Genomic DNA, 20,574 nt, shown 5'->3' with positions numbered 1-20,574 from the left:
TGTTATTATTATTAGTATTATTATTAAGTGCCTGATGCTTTAAATTGGCAAAATTGCTGTTTCAAAAATGCAAAAATACAACACATATAAAGTAAAACAATGGGGCAAGGCAGTGGCGCAGTAGGTAGTGCTGTTGCCTCACAGCAAGAAGGTCGCTGGTTCGAACCTCGGCTCTGTTGGCGTTTCTGTGTGGAGTTTGCATGTTCTCCCTGCGTTCGCGTGGGTTTCCGCTGGGTGCTCCGGTTTCCCCCACAGTCCAAAGACATGCAGTACAGGTGAATTGGGTAGGCTAAATCAGCCATAGTGTATGAGTGTGTGTGAATGTGTGTGTGGATGTTTCCTATAGATGGGTTGCAGCTGGAAGGGCATCCGCTGCGTAAAAACTTGCTGGATAAGTTGGCGGTTCATTCCGCTGTGGCTACCCCGGATTAATAAAGGGACTAAGCTGACAAGAAAATGAATGAACAAAGTAAAACAGTTGAGCGTTAATGGTTAGTCATACAGCTCTCTGACAGTGCTGACAAACACATTAATGTGCAGATAAATCTTAAATAGATAAGAAGAAAAATCTCATTTAAAATCTAACCTAAAAGAATGTAGTTTCGGGCAGAGTAGACTGATTTGTAGGTTTAATTAATAATAATCTTATAGCTAACATGTCAAGTTGCCATTGACTTAAGCTAGATAAAATGCTGGGACATTTAGTCAACTACAAACTACAATGATTGAGAAGACTGAAAATATGACCAAAACTAAATCAAAACTTGCTTTCAAAATAATCGTATGCTCGAACTGCAGACTGAATGAAGTTTTGCTTAAATGCATTGAGTTGCTGTCATTTGATTGGCTGATTAGAAATTTACATTGATGTACAATCGAGACTAATAATGTCACCAGTGAAATGTGTGTTTGAAAATAAAACATGAATAATTAAATTTTATATTATTGAATAGAACTTTGCAATCAAATTGTTGATGTCCTCAAAGGTTTTCTGACACTTGCTTCTTGGACCATGACAATCAGGCCACATGTGACGCCTGCAGAGAAGGTTACACAGGGCGACGTTGTGAGAAGTAAGTTATTTCTCATAAATAATTTTTTAATACTACAGTTTGTGGTGCAGTGTGCATTTACATCAGGAATGGGCAAACTTGGCCCTGGCGGGCCAGTATCCTAGAGAGTTTTGCTCCTACACTAGTCAAACACACGTGAACATGCTAAGCAGGGTCTTCAAGAACACTAGAAAGCTATAGGCAGATGTGTTTGATTAGGATTGGAGGTAAACTCTGCCGGACACCGGCCCCCCAGGACAGAGTTTGTCCACCCCTGATGTACATAAATTTGAAACTTATGTCTTCATCTGATTTTTTATTATATATATTTTTTTCATTTCCCCAACAGATGTGCACCAGGATATGTCGGCAACCCTCTGCAACCCAATGGCAAATGTATTCCTGCTGCCAGCCGTGAGCATTTATATTTTGTTTCCATTTCTGGTAGTAAATGATTTATTTGTGGGCTTAATGTTAGTGGCAAGATTTATTTGTTTGCCGTAAGCCACTTATTTTCTTGGAACGTCTGCCTTATTTTACCCTGAAGGTCATGTGAAGCTTTAGATAATGCTTAACGCTCGGTGTGCTGTGCTGCCAGCTGTTTTTGAACGTGATGTTTAAAGTTTCCCATTTGTAATTTTCAACACAATTCTGTCCTTTGCTCCGTTCAGCCATTTCCAAGTGTGATAACAGAGGAACTATCAATCCCATCAGCAAACCATGCTATTGCAAGGTATTCAATTTCATATACTGTTTATCTCTCTCTTTTTAATACACTGCTGTTCAGGGGGATGAGGTGATTTTATTTATTTATTTGTGGTTTTGACAGACATTTTATGCTTCCCAATGCTTCATCTATTTGATCAAAATACAGTAAAATAGTAATGTTCTTAAATGTTACTGTTAGAATATAAAATTGTTAAAATATAGAATAACATGTTAATTATTATATTTTGCTTTAGAAAGTATTTTCTTTATTTACAAGTTTTATTTTAGTTTTGTTTGAGTAGTTTTACTTCAGCAATTTTAGTAGTCAAGGCTTCATTTTTCAATGCAATTTTACAGTTTTAAAAATTTTGTGATTTTTTTTTTTTTGTCCTTTTGTTTTATTTATTTATATAAATTAATTTTTTCAACTGTTTATGTTGTAGTCAACAATTTATGTTGTAATAAAAATCTTTCATCAAATATGCCCTAAAACTATTGAACAATATAGAATAGAATAGAATAGAATAGAATAGAATAGAATAGAATAGAACTACAATAGGGCCGACGCGGTGGCACAGTAGGTAGCACTGAAGGTCGCTGGTTCAAGGCTCAGCTGGGTCAGTGGGTGTTTGGAGTGTGGAGTTGGCATGTTGTTGTTGAATAAACAACAATATAATAAAATATATTTTTTTTGATCCAAGCTGAAATAAAATTGACGAAAAATTTTATTTACATTCAAATTTCATTCAATTTCTTTTTAATTTATTACAAGAAACAAAAGTACTTTTAGTTCACCTTACTTTGTTATAATGACCTTGTTTGGTGAAGATGCTTAATCTATTTCTTCTCATTAAAGTAAAATACTATTGTCCTGCTTAAGTTGATGAAAAGAAAGTCATTAAAAAATTATATTATTATTATAATTTATATATATATATATATATATATATATATATATATATATATATATATATATATATATATATATATATATAGTAATTAAGTAAAACCAGTATTACATCATTAGCGCACTATATGTTTACTAAGTGTTTTTATTATAGTATTAAATGACCATGTTGTTTTTAGCAGCTTGTAAAAGTATTGTTAAAGCCCTGCTTGATTTTTTCTGTTCCAGTCCAATGTAGCTGGTGCGCTGTGTGACGAGTGTAAGACTGGTGCTTTTCATCTGACGGCTGATAATCCTGAAGGCTGCTTGCAGTGTTTCTGTATGGGAGTGACTAAACAGTGTGCCAGTTCAACCTGGAGCAGAGATCAGGTAACAGAAAAACGTCCAAATCACTTACATTTTCAGTTATGTCAATTTAATTTAAGGAATTGTTATGACTTTGCTTTTAACTCTTTAAAGTTACAAAAACATGAACTCACAGCATAAATGGTCTCATACATTTACTGTTAAAATGAATCTGTAAAATTTACGAAAAATAAGCAGCATTTGTGGTTGCCATAAAATAACGTAAAAATGCTGTTACCGTTAAAAATACGGTAGACATCATTTTTTGTTATTTATACTGTATGCATGTAACCATAAAATACATACGCCATTGTTTTGAAGTACGAACATCTACACGTACGTTTTGTTACACAGACAAAAATACAATTAATGATATGTTAATGACAAGTTTCACAAACTAATTTTAAGAGGAGCGTGTGATATGATTGACTGCAGCTAGTCACCCATCTATAATCATTAGTTATCCAATTAGATTAATTCAAACTCACTATAAATAGCCTAGCTAGAACTAATCCCTTACCTTCATTTTCCGAAGAAAACCCTTATCCACCCCTTCTCCTCCTTTCCTCCTTTGCCACATGGAGCTCTCGAGAACCACCTGATCTTGTACTCCCCTTATATGCTTTACATAAACAGAAATAAAAGAGACCAGTAAAATAAAATAAAAACAAATAATAACAGTAAAAACAGACAAAAACATTAAATTGTGTAAAAACAGGTTATAAAAGAATGAAAAAGATAACGACACAATAGTGTGATCTGTCGGATGTAGCACAAACATTGACATACCATATCATACACAGATAAACTGTTAACCAGGTTATGGATTTTTACTGTAGCATTTTTACAGATTTTTTTAATCATCAAAAACAACATGGGAAAGCAAAAACAAGAAAAAGCAACATCATGGTAACTCATGTAAATATTTAAAAAAAAAAGGAAAATTGTCATGCAGGGAATCCTGGGGAAGTCAATTCACAGTTATCAATCCTATATATTAAAGGGGTGGTCCAGAATGTAATTTTAAGGCTTGGTTGTGTTAATAAGACGCAAAGCAATGTGTGCTCATGTTTCACTTGAAGGAAATCGCGTTATTTTTTCATAAATCGTTGATTATACACAGCTCCTAAGCTAACATGAAAACGACTGTCGTATTTCCTAGTTCCTTTGAAAGGCCCGCCCTTAAGTGACTCTGATTGGTCATCGTCATAATGTGCTGTGATTTGCGGATCGGCTCCATGTCACGCCGGGAAAAGCACGAGCGTTTTGTGTAAACAGTCAGTCAACAAGTGTCTGTAACGAGTGAAAATGGGATGCGGGTCCTTTAAGAAAGTGTTTGTGTGCCATTATGTGTGTGTGTGTTTATATGTGTGCGTGTGTATACTATGAAGTATCTGTAACACGAGAAGCGCATGTGCGCGGGAGTGATGTTTATTGCTCTTTTTCTCTCATGCTCGGATTAAGTTATTTTCTGTGGTGACAGAATAAAGCACAAGATAGTGGGATTAGACCTGTGGGAGCCTGGATTGATTTGTTTTTGCTGTTACACTCCAGTTGGGAGAGTATTGCTGTGTTTTTTTTTTTTAAATCAACGCGTTACAGGACATCTTTCCTGCATATCTGGAATATGCCTGGGTAAGTAACATGAATCGTTCACATATCTTTTGCGACTTCATTGTCTGAGATGTAAAACGCATGGAAAAGCTGCCGATAGAGAAACTGCCATCTCACAGAGAGACGCACGTGCTGGTCAAGAGTGTGTGTGTGAGTGTGTGTGTGTGTGTGTGTGTTTACAGCCATTTGACTGATAAATATGGATTTGTAGCTAAATCATTAGCGGTGATTATAATTTCCCGTTGTTTACATCTTTGTTACAACATACTGTTAAGGCTAGACACTGTACATGTCATGATCAATTTTAACAAATAAAAACACTTACAGGTCGTGGCTTAGAGTTCACAGCGTCTCCTTGCTCCATCTTTGAGGAGATTTTAGCCGAATCCAGCACTGAACTGGGAGAGATTCTGGAAGTTGCGTTTTGTCAAATCATGCTTGTATTAATTTTATAATTCTCTGGAACATAATTAATATTGAACTGAAAGCACTTTTGTGTTTGGGTCGTATCATTTGGAGGCCCAACAACAGAAACAGAGAAGCTCTGTGAAAACAGCAGGATGGCATTTCTCCCTCTGCAGAAAATACTACAAAAAATACTTACAGCGCCTCGGGCCACGTCCTTTACCTGTGCAGTGTGGATGCGCAATAATGAACTTTTCTGATCTCACAGGGGGCGGAAATATTTTTTTTAGTCCCCAAAATTCATTAATCGAAGGCTTTGCTAAGCTAACTCTGTAAAAATCAAGGTCTTCCTTTGCATTGAACTTTGAGCATTTTACATCAAGAGATGCTGTTTATGTTCACACAGCTACATTACACATCAACTAAAGTTTAAAATATGATATTGTAGTGGATCACCCCTTTAAGGAAACATACTGTTAACCAAGATGTGGATGTTTATTGTAGCATTTGTCGTTTATTTTTACCATTTTGAAATCATGGTATTTTTTGTGTCACAGTATACAGCAGTCAACAGGTTACAAGAGATAAAACAAAAACAATGTGTAAACAAAAAACAACAACCAGATAAAAGTATGTTTCTACATATACACAAGTATCCATAGAGACAAAAAAAAAATAAACAAATAAACAACTAAATAAATAAATAAATGAATAAGGGCCTCCTATTACAAAACATATCCACCATTTCTCACTTACAAGCAGTTATGACAAGCTGAATGCTATTTTACCTGTTCAATCTGCAGGTGCGAGGTGGCGTCAATGGCCAGCTCTTCACCTTATCCAATGCAGCCAACACTCGGACCATCTCTGAGGGCATCACGCAGAGAGGCAGCACTGAGGTGGTTTACAGATCCTTCACCAACATCCATAATGACATCTTCTACTGGGTCCTGCCTCAGAATTTCAGAGGAGACAAGGTGAGAGCATGCCTTGGGATATGACGCTATGTTTACATTGACCTTTCTCAGGTATTGTAACACATGTCGGTGTGCTGTTTTTTAAAAATGTTTTTTCTTCTTTTAAAGGTCACGGCATATGGCGGAGAGCTGAAGTATAGGGTTCGCTATGAGCCTCATGCCCGCTCGATGGTCATTGATGGACAGCCTGATGTGGTTCTGCAAGGCAGCGGCATATTCCTGGAGCATTATTCCCAGATCAAACCACTACCCAGAGTCCCTGCTACCATCACTGTGACTTTTAGAGAGGTGTGCTGCTAATAATGCTGGTTTCCTTTTCCTTGTTTAATAGAGAGTGTGGCTTGTAATGAAAATGACTGAAGAAATTAAATTTTTAGAGGCATATTTAATGTAGGAATTTATTGGATGTGTTTACTACTAGCACTGCTGCTACTGATAATTAAGTTGTTTTTATCTTCACACATATTATGTGTATATATAGCCACAGCTTTGTTTATGAATTTATATATTTATGAAATTTTTGTTTTTTGTTTATTTTATTTGTTTAAAAATGTTAGATAAAAAGTCATTATCTTTTTACACTGTATTTATATTAAAAACACAATTTGTTTTTCTGTATAAGTCAAAAATAATTACAACTATTTTTACTTTAAAATAAGTTGGATTCACTTAAAATTGTTATAGAATTTAAAATAACCAGATATAATAATAATAATAATAATAATAATAACTTTAACAACAACAACAATAATAATAGTAATAATAATAATAATAATAATAATACAAATATAAAAACAATAATATTAATAATAATAATAATAAATATTATTAATAATAATAATAACAACAATAATACTATTAATATTATTGTTCTTATATTTGTATTTTTATTATTATTATTATTATTATTATTAATAATGTTGTGGTTGTTATTATTATTGTTATTATATTATTATTTTTGGTATTATTATTATTATTATTATTATTATTATTATTATTATTATTAACAATAATAATATTTAATATTATTACTCTTATCAATGTTGTTATTATTATTACTACAATTTAATGTTATTATTTAAACTAAAATATGAATTTTATAAATCGTATATGACAATAGTAACAACAACAAAAATAATAATACTGTTAAAAGCAAACTTATATAAATTTATATTATGTCAATTTATAATTGTATAAACACTGATAACTTTTTATTTTAAAATGTATCATTTAGAGTTTTATATAACATTTTTATATTAATAATTTAAAAATTATTTTTAAGAAACTACATTTGAATCATCTAATGATATAAATAATAATAATAAAAATAATTCTTTTAATAAAATATAGATGTACAAGTTTGATTTTAATTTATTATATATATATATATATATATATATATATATATATATATATATATATATATATATATATATATATATATATATATATATATATAAATGAATTTTAAACAATCAGATAAATAAAGATTTCAGATATGAAAGAATGCTCTATAATAAGTTGAACTTGATCTAGCTTGATCAGTTGCTATCTGAACTCTCATTGCTTGCAATCCTCACAGTCTGCTTGGAGACGGGCAGATGGTCAGCCCTGTACCAGAGAGCACCTGCTGATGGCTCTGGCAGATATCAATGTCTTTATGATCAGAGCCACTTATGCAGACAATATGGCTGAGACCAGGTACTTTTGCTCTCATTCATTAATTATACATGACCTTTTAATGTCCCTTATACACATATCCTCCAGATAGAGTCTAATTCTCCTACTAGGTTCCTATCTGTCACTTAACTGATTGTGTGATCTGGATATTAGAGTTTAATCTTAATCTCTCCTGTCTAGCCTTTCAAATATCCAAATGGACATTGCAGTGCCTCATTCTACAGGAAATGAGAGGGCTATGGAGGTGGAGGAGTGTGCCTGTCCTCAAGGATACTCTGGACCTTCCTGCCAGGTATCCACCTTTTTCCGCATGTGACTGCTTCACTTCACATTATGGGTTGCCGTTCTGATTTGTGGAGCTTCCATACACAAATAGTCCATATACATCAGTGGTTGTCAAAATCTCAACTCAAAGGCCCAAATCTAAATATTTTTATTTCAGAGGTCCGGAAAAGTTATAGACCATTTTTAGGGATTTAAACAAAAACAATAGTCCCAGTGTATTTTCTGTCCTACATTTTTAATATCTATAGATTCGAGAATCCAAAAAGAGCCAGATATTGATTAAGTTATGATTGAATTGCCTCTTGTTACAGTTATGAAATAGTTTGATTGGAAGCAGGAAATGTTCATGGGCCAATGAGCTCACCACCCTAAAATGGTCTATAACAAAATTTGATTTGATTACACATGCATATATATATAAATCAACCCTTTTTGTCTTAAAGAAATGCCATTTCCATTTTAAAATAGATCATTAACAAGCACAAGCGTAGCAAAATGACAAATGACACTGATTTTAAGTGTCATCAATTCTTATGAACAAAACAAGCAGAGGTAGGTCAAAAGTAACATGGTGCAAAACACAAAGCAGTCTAATGTGAGAAATGGTGCTGTCTGTATTCCATCAGCTGACTAAACTTTTGTTTCATACTGGCGTTTGACATTTTCATTATTCACAACTCCAAACATCTCACTACTAATCAAAAAGAACAGGCTTCTGCTAAATTGGAGCAAAATGATTGCGTACCTCTCTGTCTAATTATCTTTGAAAATTCAAATTTTCTTTGTCTTTTTTTTTCTGGAAAATGACTTCTTCACCGAGTCTAACCCTCACTGTGGTGAAGAGTGTCACCCTATTAAAGCAAAAGTCATACACTGATTGGATGTCATGAAAACAGCATCATGCATGAAAACTGTCGCCTTAAGTTTCATTTTGGATCTTCCCCAAAAAGATATTTAAAAACGAACAAGTTTAACATGTGCTTTTCAAAGTTGCAAATCTTCCCTTTTAATCTCTTAAACACAATTTGTGCTTTTGAAACATGAACTGGATGTGGGTCTGAACTGAATATATATATATATATATATATATATATATATATATATATATATATATATATATATATATATATATATATATATATATATATATATATATATATATATATATATATATATATATATATTTACATGTTTAACAAAGCAAGGACATTTTCCCAGTATGTCTGATAGTATATATTTTTTTCTAGATAAAGTCTTTTTTGTTTTGGTTAAAATAAAAGCATTTTTAAATTTTTTAAAAACCATTTTAGGGACAAAATTATTAGCCTTTTTATTTTTTTTCCCGAAAGTCTACAGAACAAACCATCGTTATAGAATAACTATTTAATTAGTTATTAAAACTATTATGTTTACAAATGTGTTGAAAAAATATTCTATCCATTAAACAGAAATTGGCAAAAAATAAATAAAATAAACAGAGGGGCTAATAATTCAGGGGGGCTAATAAGTCTGAATTAAGCTTTGAGTGCCCAGAAAAGCGCTATATAAATGTAACGAATTATTATTATTATTATTAAGTCTGACTTCATCTGTATATATAGTGAAATGTGTGTGTTTTTTATTTCACTCATGAAAATAACATTATGTTTTTTTTGGTATTTTAACATGACATCAGTATCATAAGCATGTCTGTGGTCAAATCTCTTGTCTTTTGCTCCTGGAGCTTATTTTGACTAAATATTCTTTACAGTGCAGTAATATTTAAAACAGTTCGTCATCAGTATTTCTGAGAAAAAAATTGTGAGTTTTAGAGGTTACTCGTTGTCTGCTAAAAATAAAATGTTAATTCAAACAAGTTTTCATATAATATTCGATGGATGAACTGAGAAGAATAATGCCACCTCATTGTGCGTTTTTAAAGCAATTAAACAATGGTTTACAATTTAAAAGAAGTTACTCTCATAATTGAAGTGTAATTCATGGGTCGTAGGGAAAATGTTGATATTGTCAACTTTAAATAGCAACATTCAGCACATGTTCTTCTACACTGCAAAAATGCTTTTACTATGTAGAATTTCGTCTTGTTTCTAGTCCAAATATCTAATAATTTACAAATCAAGAAGCATTTTTAGATTAAAAAAATATTTCTTTTTTCACAAATATGTAAAAATTAAGAGTTTTTCCTTAAAACAAGCAAAATAATCTGCCAATGAGGTAAGCAAATTAGTGTTTTTTCAAAGTGACAACAAGATTATTATTTGCTCACCCCATTTACTGATTATTGTGCTTGGTTAAGTAAAAACTCACTTGATTTAACTAATTATTTTTGAAAAAAAGACCATACTTTTCCCCGTCTAAAAAATGCTTGTTGATTTTAATTTTGAATAGAAACGAGACAAACTCCAAGTAAAAAAGGCATTTTATGCAGCGTAAGTTCATGGAAAATCTTCACCCTTAGCAGAACTTCGAAACTGTTACCTGTCAAGGTAATAACAACCTTTCCCTGATCTCTAAATGGAAGTTCTTAACAACTTGTGGAACATTTTAGCCGTAAAGTTCCATGTCAATGAAAAGCATAGGATGCAGAGTTCATAGCCTCAGCACAGACACCTACATTATGAACTCCGTCACCTCTGACTCAGCCATTGTTTGCAGGACTGTGATGTGGGCTACACCCGTACACCTGGACTTTATCTTGGCACCTGTGAGAAGTGCGAGTGCCACGGGCATGCTAGCAGTTGTGACTCAGAGACTGGAGATTGCCTGGTGAGTTTATCTTTCCATTGCAGAAATGACTTGTTGTTCTGAAATGACTTGTCTGGAGTCAGTTGCTTCTTGACTAATAAGTAACCAAACACTAGGAAGGGTGTACTAGGTTTAACTTGGGTTCATCTGACCCCAGTTGAAATCATTAAACATTTTTTTTTTGTTATTGTTAAAAACCTATTACTCAATATTATCCACATAAACCAATTAGCCATTTAATAATGATTGATGGACTTGCTGAGCATTGTGAAAATCATTCATTATAATAAGTCCACTGTTGCATGCCTGATTGACTAGTTGTCTACCATGAACAAAATGATAATAATAAAATCAATTCAAGTCAACCCTAATCTATTAATCTCTTATTGGATAAGAAGTTGACATGAAATAGTAAATTGATGCCTTAATAACAAATCAACCTTTTTTAATCAAGTAATCCTTTTTTTTTGTATCTAGTGAACTAGTCAAGAATCTAAAAAAAAAATTCATAATCTTGTCTAATGTCAAGTAATTAGTAAGTCGACCCATGTCTAGTCTGGAGTTCTTCATCATCTTTTCTTTTGTTTTAGAATTGCCTGCACAACACAATCGGACGCCGTTGCGAAAATTGTATCTCTGGATACTATGGAAATCCAAAGACTGGCGACCCACAGGCTTGTCGACCCTGTCCATGTCTGGGACAAACCAGTAACCAGTGAGTTATCCTTATTCTTAATCAAAAGTATTATGAAGAGTTTACCTTTTGGACATAACAAATAATTCATCTGATCTAATACTCTTTGTCTGTCAAAGGCCTTCATCTTGTTACTTGGGCTCTGATGGACAGCCTGTATGTGAATGTCCTGCTGGTTATACTGGAAGGCGCTGTGAAAGGTATGTTTCTATTGTCTTATTAGAGGGTAAATCTCTCATTTAGTTTGCTTGTAATGCTGGGCTCTTCAAACTGGTGATGGAGGTGATCAGGATCTCTTTATTTACTGCCAGAAAGCATGTTGCTTTGCAGCATCTCTTCAGCCATTTGTGATTGAATGGCGTTTTTCTGGTGGTATGGGAGAAGCGAGTCTTGAATCAGTGCCACCCATATCAAAGTGTCAATGTCTGTCTGAAGTGCCTTTTTGGAGGAGTTTGTAAGTGGAAGCTGTAGCGCTTGAAGTATTCATGTACGTTATGTCTGAAATCTGTACCGATTTCATGCAAATTAGCATAAAGGTCTCAATTCTTTACTATGAGAGTAAAGAGTTTCTTCCCACTGTTAGCAAAGCTAAGATCTATTTGAAGGTGTTGAAATAATCTGTTGCACAATGTCACTTTTAATAAGAGTTGCATCCTTTTTGTTTGCTTCAGTGCATCTTTGTAAAGCCCTTGCTACATTTTGAACAACTTTTCAAACTCTTTTACTAGACGTTTGTGGGTCTCTAGGGTTGTTTATGCTTTAGCATAAACAAGTTGATAAATGTGGATCCTTGTCACTTGCTCAAAGTGCATAACCTTTTCGGTGTTTGGGTTAAAATAAATACAAATGGCTTATATTTTAAAAATATGGTACCATTGTACCTTGTTTCATCATGGCTCTCAGCGTTTCCAACTGCGGAGACTTCTACCTTGAAGGTTCGAAAGGTTCCCCCCCCACTGCATGTGATGATGCTTTCTACCTCAGTCCTGGGAAGAAGCAAGTCCTGGATACAGCTGGCCATGACGTTGATGGTAGAAAAGATGATAGATTTGGAGGATTTGAAAAAACTGCAAGAGTTTTGCTGTCAACAACTTCACACAGTTTAAGTAATAGTAGTATTTATGGTAACACGCCAAGTCCTGAAGCACGTCAGCAGAGCTTCCAGCTGATGTTGAGGATGCACATGAATCGCTTCAACCAGAGATTAAGTATGCTTGAGAGCAACACGCTGGATATTAAGGACAGCCTCGAAAACATGAGGAAGCAGAACAATCACTTCAGCTCTCAGCTGGAGACTCTAACCAGTGTTTTCTCTCCAACCGACAGGAAAGACCAAGTCAATGAGCTGGCCAAGAAATTCACAGGCATTGAAACAAGACTAAGTCAACTAGAACAAAGATTTGAGATACTAATTGATGGCTTCACTGTCATTGCGCAAGAACTTGACAAAGTGAAACGTGCTCGTCATACAGCACGTCTCCCACAGTATCGTAAGAAAATCAGTGCGAGTACTACCACCCAAATTCCAGCCTTGACTACAACTCGTATGACTATGTCTACTAGCAGATTTCACATGAAAACCATCATTCCCAAACTCCTGCCAACTCATCGTACTATCTATACCACTACCAAAACTGCACAAAATGGACTTTCCCAGATCAATGAAAGTTTGAGTAGGATGCAAGCAAGGTTACAAAAAATCCAGTTAGTATCAACTAGAAAAGACAACAAAACCCATTTTATACAGAGGGCAGACAATAAAATCCATACCAATTCTTCTTGGAGAGAAACAGTCCCTTGGAATAAGAGGCTTTCATATTTTGATACCTCCAATAACACGCAATCAAATCAGCAAAAAAGAAAAGCCTTGACTGATGTTCCTCTTATCTTACAGGCAAATAGTAATGGTCAGAATGTAACTTCTCAGAAACTACATAAAGCTGTACCAAAAGTAAATGGTAAAAATACAAAGTCTCACAGAACAGGGTTGACAAGAAAACGTGATCAGCAATCCCAGTCACCAACTAAACTTCCTCTTATCTTACAGGCAAGGAATAGAGGACAAAATGTAACTACTCAAAAGCATCAAAAAAGAGGTCCAAAAGTAAATGGTAAAACTATAGAGTCAAACGGAACAGGGTTGACAAGAAAACGTGATCAGCAATCCCAGTCACCAACTAAACTTCCTCTTATCTTACAGGCAAGGAATAGAGGACAAAATGTAACTACTCAAAAGCATCAAAAAAGAGGTCCAAAAGTAAATGGTAAAACTATAGAGTCAAACGGAACAGGGTTGACAAGAAAACGTGATCAGCAATCCCAGTCACCAACTAAACTTCCTCTTATCTTACAGGCAAGGAATAGTGGACAAAATGTAACTATTCAAAAGCATCAAAAAAGAGGTCCAAAAGTAAATGATAAAACTATAGAGTCAAACGGAACAGGGTTGACAAGACACCGTGGTCAGCAATTCCAGTCACCGACTAAATTTCCTCTTATCTCACTGACAAGAAGTAATGGGCAAAATGCAACTACTCAAAAACATCAACAAAAAGGTCCAAAAGTAAATGGTAAAATGACAGAGTCTAACAGAACAGGGTTGACAAGAAGACGTGATCCGCAATCCCAGTCGCCAACTAAAGTTCCTTTTATCTCACGAGCAAGGAGTAATGGACAAAATATAACTACTCAAAAACATCATAAAAGTGGTCCAAAAGTAAATGGTAAAAGTACAGAGTCTAACAGAACAGGCTTGACAAGAAAACATGATCAGCAATCCCAGTCACTGACTAAAGTTCCTCGTATATCACAGGCAAGGACTAACAGACAAAATGTGTCTTCTGAAAAACATCACAAAACTGGTCCAAAAGTAGCCAGTAAATCTACAAAGTCAATAGTGTTAAAACATGACCCACTATCGGCTTCTCCTTCAAGAATGCTAGGAGAAAAAGATTCTGCAACTAAATTTCAGATTCCTCCTCCGTCTCACACACAAATCCCTCAGTTTGAAGACTCAGTCAAATCTTCCAAGTCATTAAAGAAACAACAAAAAGAGGTTATTATTCCACAAAATCAACCATCCAAATCTAGAAAAACACAACAAAATGGTTTGTTAGTAAAGCCTACAAACATCAGCAAAACTTCTCACGATGTCCAAACAAGAAGACTTTCCAAGCCAAAATCCTCCAAACAAAGTCAGTTAGATGTTTCTTCTAATAAAATTAGAGATGCATCAGACTTGAGATCTAACCTACCAAAGGAAATTACCTACACAACTGCTTCTGGTCAATCATCTGGGAAGATGAAAGTAAACTCTACTAAACCCACACTAAAAATGACTACTTCAAGAAAATCCACTCCGAGGAACAAGTCTAAGTCTGTCAATATTTTAGACATTTTCATGAAAAACAGCAGGGGCCGAAAATCTAAAATACGCAGGCTCAATCAAGACGGGAACCTTCATATTGTTCTTGGAAGACTGGCAATTCCCATAAAGATCATTCCTGATTACTAGATTTTATTTTGTACCAATTTACAGATTGATACTTTAAAACAGAGACTCTTTGCTGAGTTTTTAGAGATGCAGAAATTACATTACATGTCATCATTCATAACTGTAAATCAAACATAGCATTATCTTTTTTGTATTGTATTTTTTTACAAAAAGGCTTTTCTTCTTACATTCTTCGGGTGATTTAAAGACACAAAAGTCTCAGCACAATGCCTTCCTCAGTGTGTATTTAAAAAAAAAAAAAGTTTTTCCCTCTTTTTCCATTGGTTAATTAAAGGAATAGCGCCACCTTCCAATTTGCCCTTCATGTTGACCCAGTTCTGTTATGTCAGGTCAATCAAACTATGGTTTCAGACATTAAGTATTTCTTTATTATGTGATATGTTGGATGTACTGATTATGCTATTTTGTATAGTTACTCATCAGGAAGATATACTATTTATTTTTGTACAGTTTTACATGTATTAATTTATATTTTTCCAAGCTGCATACTTGTATAGTCTTGTAAATTTGAACTTCTCCAAATATGGCAACAGCTGTGTATTTTCAGCAGTATAAAGCATGAAAGGATTAGTGTGTTGTGTTGTGTAAGCATATAATGTCTTAGCCTGCATGGACGACATCAGAACCTCAAGTTATCAGGTAAGACTTCTTGTCCAGTTCTTCAGCTTCGGGATAAGGTGGTTACACTCGCTTAGATGCTTTGTTTCTGTCCTTGTCTTCAGTTGATATATTTCAGTTCTTCTCTGTTTAGTCAAGTAAATGTTTTCTCAAAGGAGTAAGAATGAGAACATTCTTAACGATAATTCAGAAAGTGGGGTAATATGATATAGATCTATAGATCTTCTGTTGTATATTATCTAATGTTTCTCATGTGGTGGCTATTAGAAGTTACTAATATCAGTGGTTTGGTGCAGCTTGCGATATGCAAAATGTGATTCTGGTTATCAATAACTGCTTGTAGATGTGAACATATATTTCGTGTCATGTTTTAAGCACTGGTTGGTTGGTTTGCCAAAATATTTTTTTCAATATTGGGTGTTTTATTTGGGTCATTAAGCCATTGCTTTGAAGCCTTGTTTGCCTTTAAACTGCTGTATTGGTAAAGGCCAAGTAACACTTAAAGTGTTAGTTCACCCCAAGAATTAAAGTTTACTCATCATTTACTCACCCTTAAGTGGTTCCATACCTTTATGAGTTTACTTTTTCTGTTGAACACAAACCAAGATATTTGTAAAATGTTGGAAACCTGTAACCTTTGACTTCCATAGGTGGAAAAACAATTACCATGGAAGTTAATGGTTAAAAATTTTTTACTTTTCCAAAATATCTACTTTTGTGTTAAAAAACAACAACTCTAAACTGGTTTGTAACAAGTCAAGAAAAAGTAAGGCTACGTTCACACTGCAGGCAAATGTGGCCCAAATCTGATTTTTTTTCTTCCTCATGTGACTAATAATGACAGTATGAACAGCCCAAACCGCATGGAATCTGATCTTTTCAGTTCAGATTTATGCCACTTTAATATGTAGTCTTAAATCAAAAAATCAAACACAGATCTGATGTTTTGCAATGCGACTGCAGTGGGAACGGTTGTCAAATTTAATTTGACTTTTACATAATCTTTAAACGACATTCATCATCATTCTGTGCTGCAAACAAAATCTACCTCCCAGCAGTAAGGACGCATGGCAATTAGAGTACCACAGAAAGTTGGTTCGTTTAGATTTAGATTAGATTCCAAAAAAAGATTGTGAAGGCAAAACTGGTGCTTGTTAACTAATGTGGTTAACGATTAAGGCACAGGTTAATCACAAAGCTGAAGAGCATTGTGGGTGTTACGGATAGGGGATCTGTGTGCAAAGGACAGGGAACTTTTTCTCAGAGAAAAAAAAGGGCAGGTGCTCGAGCACATAAACCTTCCCTTTGCACGTGTCTGTTGTTTATAACGAAGTAAAATTAAATAATTCTGCAAACATAGATAAACCAACTCCACCTTCACAGTTCAGTCTGCGGCTGCTCATTAACCCTTGATTAGTTCACTACACCGGTGGTCACAGCACCAAGCACTGCAGTAGTCGTAAATCACAAAAGATCAGCATTTTCAATCACAAGAGACTTATTTTAGGTCTCAAATGCCAAAATAAACATTAGTAGTAGCAGAACAACCCTTTACAGTTCATGAAATACACCACGGTTGTCTGTGAAAAGGGAAAATATCATATAAGCATGATCTGACAACGTGCTTACTTCATGCATATTGTGTGCATAATTAGACATTTTGTGCTCTCCGTGATGTTCTTTTGCGCATGCGGGTCAGTTTAGGACCATGATCCGTTCACAATGCAAATCTGGTATTGGCCACATTTAAAAGAGCAGTGTGAACATCCATGCAAAAAAATTAGATCTGAGAAAAAAGTCTGATTTGAGCACTAAGCCTCACAGTGTGAACGTAGCCTAAATGACAGAATTTTCAGTTTTAGTTCAACTATTTCTTTAAGATACTGTAAGTGTAAAGTCAACTCCTGTGATGAGCATTAGCATTAATGCTAACAATTTGCACAAGTCAAAGTTCTGGTTGGGAACTGCTTTCTCAAGCTTCAGTCATATTAGTTTCTTCTATACACAAATCAAAGTACCTTTAGGTGGGCTTAATTAGCATGTCTGTAAAATGTTCAGACAGCATTTGAAGAAGCTTTGCATTAATTATTTTTTCAAAGAGCTGTGACTCACAGGTCATAACAGTCATAAATCGCTCTTAATGTTCATGGCAGGTCCTCTCATGTCTTTGGTAATTCCCTCTGTGGTTTTATTATTTTTGCTGCATGATGTTCTGAAACCCTTTTTCCAAGGTGTTGTCTTGATTTCCCTCAGATGCGCTCCTGGATATATTGGCAATCCCCAACTTGGACAAAGATGCACTCCAGGGAGCAACAATGGTGGTAAGACTGGGATTTTTAATGTGTAACAATTATTGCTAAAATCAAAAGTTATAAAATAATAGCTACAAAGTAAAAATGACTAATATTTAAAACGTTTATAGATTGTTATCGCTGTGATCAAAGTGGTAGTGAAGGATGTAGTGGAACAGGAGTCTGTCGTTGCAAGGTAAAAAAAAAATCATGTTGTGTACATCTCAATTATAGAAACCATTTTAAAGCAAACTTTTTTTGTACTTAGATGAACGTTGAGGGTCCAACATGTTCCTCCTGCAAGCAAGGAACCTTCCACCTTAGTCCAGCTAACAAAGATGGCTGTCTGTCCTGCTTTTGCATGGGCGTCACTCAACAGTGCACCAGCTCCCGTCACTACAGGGATGTGGTAAGGCCTGATCAACTACACCAGGGTTTTTCATCAGGCGTATTTGCATGTGTTCATTTCCTGTCCCTTTTCCTTCAGGTTTCCACCATGTTTTCCCCTGGAAACTACCAAGGTTTTGCTCTTGTAAACCGCCAGCGCACAAACCGCATTGACAATGGCTTTTCTGTAGAGCTGTCCACTGAGGGGACACAACTCTCCTACACCAACTTCAACTATCTCGGACAGGAGCCTCATTATTGGCAGTTACCCAAGGCCTATCAAGGAGACAAGGTTGAGATTGACAATTTTTTGCATTTTATTGTTCCTACACTTTGCAAAACATACTTTCATACTTAGAATTTTTGTATAAATTCAAGTCTAAATATCTAAAAATTAAAAAAAATTACAAGCATTTTCTAGATGGGTAATATATAATGTTTTTTTCCTTCAGAAATTATAAATCAAAATGATAAAAATAATCTTGTTTTTGGTTTGAAATAAGATTATTTCACAACCCATTGCCATCTTATTTTTATTTATTAATTCATTTTCCTTCGGCTTAGTCCCTTTGTTCATCAGGAGTCGCCACAGCAGAATGAACCACCAACTATTCCAGCATATGATTTACATAGCAGATGCTCTTCCAGCCTCAACCCAGTACTCAGAAACAACTGTACACTCTCGCAAGCACACGTTCACTCATACACTAAGGCCACTTTACTCATAGCTTTACCTTTGTTCACGTGGGCTTTCTCTGGGTGGTCCGGTTTACCCCCACAGTCCACAGGAAGTACATGCAGACACCTTACAGAAATGCCAATTGACCCAGCTGGGACTCGAACCAGTGACCTTCTTGCTGTGAGGTGACAGTGCTAACCACTTAGCCACCGTGTCAGGCATTCATATTATTTTGCTTGTTAAAAACAAAACAAAACAAACAAAAAAAGCACTAAAAGGGATAGTTCACCCAAAAATGTTGCCATTATTTACTCACCTTCACTTGTTCCCAACCAATTTGAGATTTGTTTTTGTTCTGTTAAAAATAAAAAATAAATGTAGTCTGAAGAAAGGTGGGAACCATTGACTTCCATAGTATTTATTTTTCCGACTATGGAAGTCAATAGTTACAGATTTCCAACATTTTTCAAAGTATCTTCTTTTGTGATAAGCACAACAAAAAATCTGACTGGTTTGAAACCAGTCTAAGATGTGCAAACCATGACAGAATTTTCCTTTTCATCTCCTTGAATTTTGCCTATTGTTTAAAAAAATAAAACTACATCGTTGCTTGTCTAGAAAATGCTTCTTGATTTAAGTATTTTTTATACATTTGGAGTAGAAACAGAAGTGAGAAAAGCATTTTTTGCAGTGCAAGCCTGTTTGCCTGAAGTGCATCTTCTATCTCTTTGATTACTCTGCAAACCTGTTTGATTCTGCAAATGCACACTGCCAACACCTTTTTTCAAAATGTTCTTAAGTCAAGGAAACTTTTGTAGATGTTGGAGTGTAAACAAAAACTTCTTGTATCAACAAGTTGGGTTTGGAAAGGCTTAATTTGACTAGAGATTTGTTTAGCTTTTGATTTGTTAAGTTGTTCTGGATACGATGCGCTAAATTAAGTGTTTTTAAATTTACTTGCACTTTTAGAAGGCTTCCTCTGCTCGGACTAGACGAGCAAACCAGGTAAAATCCTCACAGGTTCAGTGAACGTTTGTTGAGAATGTGTCTGATGTTTTAATTTGGTTTGTCGTATTTTTAGAAATCGTGTGATGCTTGATTTGGGTCACTTGTGCAGTGATTTTGAAATATTTCTTCTGAATATTTGACACATTTACATATTTTGTTTTGCTTTGTTTTGAAGTGCATGGGATTTCATGATAGGCCAATCTAGATTACATTTATGTCATGCTTAGGAGTTGTTTAAATATAGTAACACTACACTATCTGAAAGTCTTGCCTATCCAAGTTTTAGGAACAACAACAAATAATAGCTTAACTTCTAGTTGATCATTTGGTATCATAAGTGGCTTATATTAAAGGCAAAGGCCTCTAGATTACGCTTATTTTACCTAAATAAAATATGATCATGTCTTGATTTTTAATTATTTAATTAGGACAGTAAACTCTGACTTTGCTTTGATAAAAGTATTGTCACTTAACAGAAATAATATACAGAGTAGAATATAAAGTCCTGGTGCAGTGGAAAAAGAATTAATATTGTGTATGACTCCCATGAGCTTGAAAGACTGCATCCATACATCTCTACAACTTATTAATAAAGTCATCTGAAATGGCAAAGACAGCGTTCTTACAGGATTCCCAGATTCTTTGGATTCATCTTCAATGCCTTC

General features: G+C 34.7%; 1 protein-coding gene across 50 annotated transcripts in view; it reads left to right on the top strand.

Annotated features, from left to right (window-relative positions):
• The window catches only part of hspg2 (heparan sulfate proteoglycan 2), a 186,116-nt gene that overhangs the window by 92,916 nt on the left and 72,626 nt on the right, over positions 1-20,574 (top strand). For 29 of the 50 annotated variants that reach the window (XM_073939038.1, XM_073939037.1, XM_009296943.4 and 26 more), the window contains 16 exons: positions 987-1,073; positions 1,402-1,466; positions 1,724-1,785; positions 2,896-3,036; positions 5,835-6,008; positions 6,117-6,296; positions 7,591-7,709; positions 7,869-7,980; positions 10,629-10,739; positions 11,309-11,433; positions 11,532-11,612; positions 17,798-17,865; positions 17,967-18,031; positions 18,104-18,244; positions 18,323-18,514; positions 19,871-19,906. In XM_073939038.1, the coding sequence (XP_073795139.1) occupies positions 987-1,073; positions 1,402-1,466; positions 1,724-1,785; positions 2,896-3,036; positions 5,835-6,008; positions 6,117-6,296; positions 7,591-7,709; positions 7,869-7,980; positions 10,629-10,739; positions 11,309-11,433; positions 11,532-11,612; positions 17,798-17,865; positions 17,967-18,031; positions 18,104-18,244; positions 18,323-18,514; positions 19,871-19,906 (1,759 nt within the window). The remainder of the gene's footprint in view (positions 1-986; positions 1,074-1,401; positions 1,467-1,723; positions 1,786-2,895; positions 3,037-5,834; positions 6,009-6,116; positions 6,297-7,590; positions 7,710-7,868; positions 7,981-10,628; positions 10,740-11,308; positions 11,434-11,531; positions 11,613-17,797; positions 17,866-17,966; positions 18,032-18,103; positions 18,245-18,322; positions 18,515-19,870; positions 19,907-20,574) is intronic. The other 21 variants (XM_073939068.1, XM_073939066.1, XM_073939064.1 and 18 more) reach the window with 1 other exon arrangement.

Source organism: Danio rerio, chromosome 23 (genome assembly GCF_049306965.1).
Source record: "Danio rerio strain Tuebingen ecotype United States chromosome 23, GRCz12tu, whole genome shotgun sequence".
NCBI classification, from domain to species: domain Eukaryota; kingdom Metazoa; phylum Chordata; class Actinopteri; order Cypriniformes; family Danionidae; genus Danio; species Danio rerio.
Note: the sequence above shows the minus strand (reverse complement) of the source record. Positions and strands in the feature narration are given on the sequence as shown.